A 6,808-nucleotide genomic window follows, 5' to 3' on the forward strand; every position below is an offset into this window, starting at 1 on the left:
TCACTATTTTATGGTTCATATTGTGTTTAATTGTGTGGTCTTATCATGATCCTTACCCACTTATTCATTAAATTAGCATGAAATTATAATCCTTTCCTGAATTTATAACATGTTTGAAAACTGCTTCCTAGAGACTTTAATTATGTATTTTTAATTCTCCTTTATTCCATTCGATGCCGTGATCTGTGTGTTGAGTGTTTCAGACTTTATAGGGCATAAATGAGCTGGAGATTGGAAAGGAAGCTAGCAAAAATGGAAGGAACACAAGAATTTGAGGAGATAACCAGCGAGAAGTGACGCGGTCGCATGGCTCGCGCGACCGCGTGAAGGAGAGCGAATCGCAGTGACGCGGCCGTGCGGATTGGAAAAGCTCAGGCGACGCGGTAGTGTGGACGACGCGAACGCGTGGCAAGGAAAAGCGCGAATGACGCGTCCACATGGATGACGCGATCGCGTGACATGTGCGATCTGCATAATCTGCAGACTTCGCTGGGGGCAATTTTGGACCTTATTTCGACCCAGTTTTCGGCCCGGAACAGCAGACTAGAGCCAGAGAATATGCAGAAACAAACAACAACATTTATTCTAGACAGTTTACAGTTTTAGATCTAGTTTTTCTCCTCCTCTAGGTTTTAGAATTTTAATTTTGGGAATTGATCTTAGCATTGGAACATTGAGAAGAGTTATTTCCTCATCAAGACCTTGTCATTCTAGTTCGTTCTCTTAACTTGGTTTTATTCTTCCATGTTCTTTGCTTTGTTCAATTTTTTGAGATCATTTCATCAATAATAGAGATTCCAACTAATCAACTCCCAGTCAAGGCTTTTATTCATATTATTTAAATTTCCCCTTTTTAATTTTCCCTTTACTTAACTCAACTTCTTGGAACATCTGATTAATAAAATAGCACACTTTTCTACAACTCGTTGGGAGACGACCTGGGACTTAAACTCCCAGTAATTTTAAATTTAAACTCTCTGTGACATATTTCTAAATTGATAGGCAGATTTTCAGTGAGTTAAGAACTATACTTGCAACGTAACTATTTTAATAATTTTTAATTCATCAACTTCTGCCCCTCATCAGAGGGATCAAATCAACTAGCAAATTCCAATTATCAACCAACAAAGGAGTTTGATAACTCAAGTGTCTCCAATTAATCAATTCAAGCTAAGAATGTAAAAAGCTAAATTAAAATCATAAATATGAAATACCTCAAATTGCATTAAATAAGAAAATCAATTCTAACATGGAGTTCTTAAACCAAATTGTCAACATAAAGTAATCAACAAGAAAAATAAATAAACTAGAAAGCTAGAACAAATAAAAGTAGAAGAGAGATCAAATTAAAGGAACATTGAACCTGGAATTGAGAAGGAATGAACCTAAACTAAGAGAAATCCTAAATCCTAAAACCTAGAGAGAGAAGAGAGCCTCTCTCTCTAGAAACTACATCTAAAATCTAAATAGTGAATCATGAATGAATGTCTGGATTCCCTCATTCTCCAGCCTCTATTCTGTGTTCCCGGGCTTGGAATTGGGCCTCGAAGGAGCCCAGAAATCGCCCCCAGCGCTTTCTGCAAATTTTTGCACGTGGCGTCTGTCACGCGTACGCGTTGCTCGTGTTCTGCGCTAGGCATGCATCCGCGTCGTCCATGCGTGTGCGTTACTGTCAGTTTCTAAAAACTTCATTTTCTCGCGTTCCTTCCACTTTTGCATACTTTGTCTTCATCCTCTAAGCGATTCCTACCCTATAAAGCCTGAAAACACTGAACATACGGACCACGGCATCGAATGGTATAAAGAAGGATTAAAATACACAAATTAAAGGCTTAGAAAGCAAGTTTTCAACCATGAAACAAAACTAGGAAGGAATTGTAAAACCATGCAAATTGTATGAATAAGTGATCAAAGACTTGATAAAAACCACTCAAATGAGCATAAGATAAATCATAATATAGTGGTTTATTAGGCACGCCAGTGTAATTTTCCAGAGAGCAATGTTGAAGGCCACTAAAGGGGCGTGGCACGCCATGCTGGGCATAGCACGCCTAGCCCATCACATACTGTGAGCATGCCACTTGAACCATGGGGCGTGGCACGCCAGTTCATCCATCCAGAGGGGATCATCACTTGGGCGTGCCATTTGGTGTCGAATGCGTGGCACGCCAACTTCAAATTGTCACTTTGGCATGCCACTTGAAGAGCCAGGCGTTGCACGCCAAGCTGAAAAGAATCATACTAAAGGGGCGTCCCACTTGAGAATCATGGCGTGACACGCAGGTACAAGATTCCAGAGAGAAATATTAAAGACCCAAAAGGCTGGGCGTGCCACTTGGTATCGAAGGCGTGGCACGCCAGTTTCCAATCATCACTTTGGCGTGCCACTTAAAGAGCCAGGCGTGGCACGCCAAGCTAGAAAGAGCCACATTGAAGTGGGCGTGGCACGCTAGTACAAGTTTACAGAGAAGAGGTTGAAAGCCAAAAGGGCTGGGCGTGCCACTTGATGTCGAAGGTGTGGCACGCCAGTACTCAATTCTCACTTGGGCGTGCCATTTGAAGACCCGGGCGTAGCACACCAACACTCAAGGAGACCAAAGCAAAGCTGGGCGTGCCACTTGGTGTCGAAGGCGTGGCACGCCAAGCTCTCATCCTCACTTAGGCGTGCCACTTGAGCATCCAGGCGTGGCACGCCAATGATAAAACGGCCAAAGCAAAGGCTGGGCATGCGACTTGGTGTCGAAGGCATGGCACGCCAGCTACTGGATCAAAGAAGAATGCTGGGCATGGCACGCCAGACCCTGGGTATGCCACGCTAGTTCAATTGGCCAGAGAGGAAGATCAAGCAACCACAATGGGCGTGGCACACCAGACCCTGGGCATGCCACGCTAGTTTAATTGGCCAGAGAAGAAGATCAAGCAACCACAATGGGCGTGGCACGCTAGACCCTGGACATGCCACGCTAGTTCAACTTTTCATAGAAGAAAAGAAGAAGGAAAAAGCCTGGGCGTGCCACTTGGGTTTGAAGGCGTGGCACGCCAGGCCAATACCAACACTGAAGAAGACCCTGGGCGTGCGACTTGGGCTCGAAGGCGTAGCACGCCAGGGACAGCAACACACGGGGCGTAACAGTTGAAGAGCTTAGTGTGGCACGCCAAGCCAAATTGGAGGCTAGGCGTGATACACCACTGAAGCGCCAGTCACACGCCAGCTGGAAGGTCACGTTTATTGAGTTTCCTTTCCCTCCAAATTGTAATTTTCTTTTCTCTTTTGTATTTTCTTTATTCTAGTGTTAGGAGTAGTATAAATAACCCCTGAAAGTACTGAGAAATGGGTTAAGCAGTTAGGAAGCCAAGTTGTGGAGGGAGTCTTTTAGATTTACTTTTCACTTTATCATCTCTTCCATCTTTGGTACTTTTCTTTGAGCTATGAGTAGCTAAATTCCCTCTCATTGAGAGAGGGAGCCCTGTTGTACTTGATGGATTAATAATAGTTAATTTCTTCTTCTCTTCATCTTCTATTTGATTTGTTAGAAGGAATTTTGTTCTTCATGTTTAGTGTTCAATAATCTTGGAAAAGAGGTTGAATGCAAAATGGGTTTCATGGGAACCTTGGAAAAGGAAACGTGAAACCATGCTAGAAATCCCTTCTCACACTTGAGTAGGATCTGGGTTTTGGTGTTTGGATATGGTGACATATAATCCCCCCTCTACTTGGACCTATGATGATGTGTGGTATAATCAGGGACCAAGCATATCTCTCTTCATGAGCAATTAGACCAAGAAATTGGCTATTGATTAAGATCTGAGAGATTGAGTCACCAAGGGATTGGGGCTCACTCAATCATGATTGCCAAGAGGTCAATAAGTTGCATGATTGAAGAGGATATGAGATGGATTTAATCCAAAGAGACAACATCTTCTGATCACAATGAATCCCCCTTATTCTTATCTTCCACATTCTTTATAGCTTTCTTTACATTCTGCAAATCCCCATTCCCATTTACTTTTGAGTCATTTATGTTTATGCACTTTACATTATTGTCATTTCCTTTTCTGCACTTTACTACTTTTCTTTACTTTCAAGTCATTTATGTTTATGCCCATTTCCAATTCTGCAAACACAATCTATTTTGCTTAGCTTAACTAATTCACCAATTGATTAAAATTGCTCAAATCTACTAATCTCTGTGGATACGATCCTACTCCACTATGGGTTATTACTTGCCGATAATTTTTGGTGCGCTTGCCAAAAAAACGGATTCATCATTTTTATATGTGGAGTGAAATCTGGTCATCAAGTTTTATGGCGCCGTTGCCGGGGATTGGTTTGAATTTGACAATGATTAAATTGATTGGAGAGCTAGATTAAGAATTTTAATTACCTTGTTATTTCTTTTCCAGTTTTTTTTTTTATTTTATTCTCCTTTTGTTTTATATTATTTTGATTTTACTTTGGATTTTAGTCATTCATTGTTCATATTTCCATTTTTCTAACTGTTTGATTAATTTCATCAACCAAGCTAACCACTAATCTTAACAAGAGTGATTCCTTCACTTGCCCTCTGCTTGCTGTTTGTTAAATGTATGACAGGTAGAAGGGGAGAAACTTCATCCTCCTTCGATAGTGAACCTGAGAGGACCTTCTTTTGATTAAGGAGGAAAGCAAGAGGCAAAGGTATAGTTGGAAAGGAAGTAGTGGAGGAAGATCTGAAAGCTACTATGGAAAAAGAAGTGCAAAACCACATTGGAGTAGATGCTGACCATTATATTGGGCAAGAGATGAGAGTCTTAGGCTCCTACATCAATCCAAATCCAGGAAACTGTGGTAGCAACATTCTCAAACCAATAATCCATGCTAACAACTTTGAGTTGATGCCTCAACTCATCACACTTATCCAAAATAATTGTTCATATAGAGGGGGAGCCTAGGAGGACCCAAACCAACATCTCACTACATTCTTGAGGATTTATGACATTGTAAAGTCCAATGGTGTACACCTTGACACTTACAAGCTACTTTTGTTCCCTTTCTCACTCAAAGATAAGGCAGCAAAGTGGCTAGAAGCATTTTCTAAGGAGAGCCTAACAACTTGGGATGAGGTTGTAAACAAATTTCTAGCTAGATTCTACCCTCCACAGAGAGTTAATAGATTGAGAGCTAAGGTGCAGACCTTTAAACAGCAAGATGGTGAAACACTTTATGAGGCCTGGGAGAGGTTCAAAGATTTGACAAGAAAGTGCCCTCCGGACATATTCAACGAATGGGTTCAACTTCACATTTTCTATGAAGGGTTATCATATGAAGCAAAGAAAGATGTGGACCATTCTTCAGGGGGTTCACTCAATAAGAGGAAAATTATTGAAGAAGCCATAGATGTTATAGAGACTGTAGCTGAAAATGAGTACTTCTATGCTTCAGAAAGGACCCAAAAGAGAGGAGTGCTGGAGCTAAATTCCATGGATGCCTTGTTAGCACAAAACAAGATGATTGCAGCACAGTTAGTAGTCTTAACAAAGAGGATGGAGACTAGCCAAGTCTCAACTGTCCAAGCTCAAGCACCACCACAGGAAGAAGATGTCCCAGAAGTTGAAAGTGAATGGGAGCAGGCGAATTATGTGAACAACTCTTCTAGACCACCATATGACCCAAATACCAAGACATATAACTCAGGTTGGAAGAACCATCCAAACTTTGGGTGGGAAAACCAACAAAGCCACCACCAAGACCATAACAAACTATACCAATCCAACCAACATAACAACCATAACCCCAACCATCAATCAAACAACAACAGACCCTACCACAATTCACAAAATGCATCATATCACTTCACCCAACAAACACACAACAACCCGCACCAAGAAACATCAACCTCAACCATGAAACCATGTGAAATCAAGAGCAATTTTGAAAGAGTGGAGACTGCAATAGCGCAGATGTCATCACAACTGATAGGAGCTATTTCTAATGTTTTGGAAAGACAAATACAAACTGAAAGGAAGATGGATGCCAACCAAGAAGAGTGTAGATCAAACATAAGGAATCAAGGTGCAGCAATTTCAAAATTGGAGGCACAATTGGCAAGCTTATCTAAGCAAATTCCAATGCCCACACATACATTTTCCAGTGATACCATGGCTAACCCAAGAGGAAAATGCAAAGCAATCACACTTAGAAGTAGAAAGGTTATAGAAGAAGCATTCCCAAATCAGAGCAATTAAGAAAAAGAAGCTGCAAAGGAGCCTGAAAGTAAGAAAGAAGAAGAAACTCCTACACTATCTTCATCAAAGCCAGCCCTAAAGCCTTATATGTCACAAGCACCCTATCCACAAAGGCTAAGAAAAGATGGAAAAGACAGCCATTTCTCAAGGTTTCTAGAAATCTTTAAGAAGCTCCAGATTAACATACCCTTTGCTGAGGTATTAAAGCAAATGCCCCTCTATGCCAAATTTTTAAAGGAGCTCATGACAAGGAAGAGGAACTGGGGAGAGAAAGAAACCATAATACTAACCGAGAAATGCAGTGCTATCATACAAAAGAAGCTTCCTCAGAAGATGAAATACCCTGGGAGTTTCCAAATTCCATGCATCATAGGTGATATCACCAATGAAAAAGCATTGTGTGACCTGGGGGCTAGCATCAATCTCATGTCCTTGAACATGATCAGAAGAATGAAGATTGAGGAAGCCAAACCAACAAGGATGGCACTCCAATTGGCTGACAGAACATTCAAATTTCCCCATGGGGTAGTGGAGGATTTGTTGGTGAAAGTGGGAGATTGCATGATGGTATATACCATAGAAA

The 6,808-nt window shown here is 41.3% G+C and overlaps 1 protein-coding gene across 1 annotated transcript; it reads left to right on the plus strand.

The window, feature by feature from the left end:
- On the plus strand, positions 4,723 to 6,225 carry LOC107620621 (probable serine/threonine-protein kinase cdc7). The gene is made up of 3 exons (XM_016322754.1): positions 4,723 to 4,828; positions 5,045 to 5,338; positions 5,423 to 6,225. Exons 1-3 carry the CDS (start codon positions 4,723 to 4,725, stop codon positions 6,223 to 6,225), a joined length of 1,203 nt encoding a protein of 400 aa, XP_016178240.1.

Source organism: Arachis ipaensis, chromosome B10 (genome assembly GCF_000816755.2).
Source record: "Arachis ipaensis cultivar K30076 chromosome B10, Araip1.1, whole genome shotgun sequence".
Lineage (NCBI taxonomy): Eukaryota > Viridiplantae > Streptophyta > Magnoliopsida > Fabales > Fabaceae > Arachis > Arachis ipaensis.

Excerpts from the sequence above, each read along its gene's own strand:
- LOC107620621 (XM_016322754.1), top strand. The coding sequence starts at position 4,723 with ATGGAAAAAGAAGTGCAAAACCACATTGGAGTAGATGCTGACCATTAT. Across the intron at positions 4,829-5,044 it reads TCCAAATCCAGGAAACTGTG|ATAAGGCAGCAAAGTGGCTA; the intron begins GTAGCAACATTC and ends TCTCACTCAAAG. Across the intron at positions 5,339-5,422 it reads TGTGGACCATTCTTCAGGGG|AAAGGACCCAAAAGAGAGGA; the intron begins GTTCACTCAATA and ends TCTATGCTTCAG.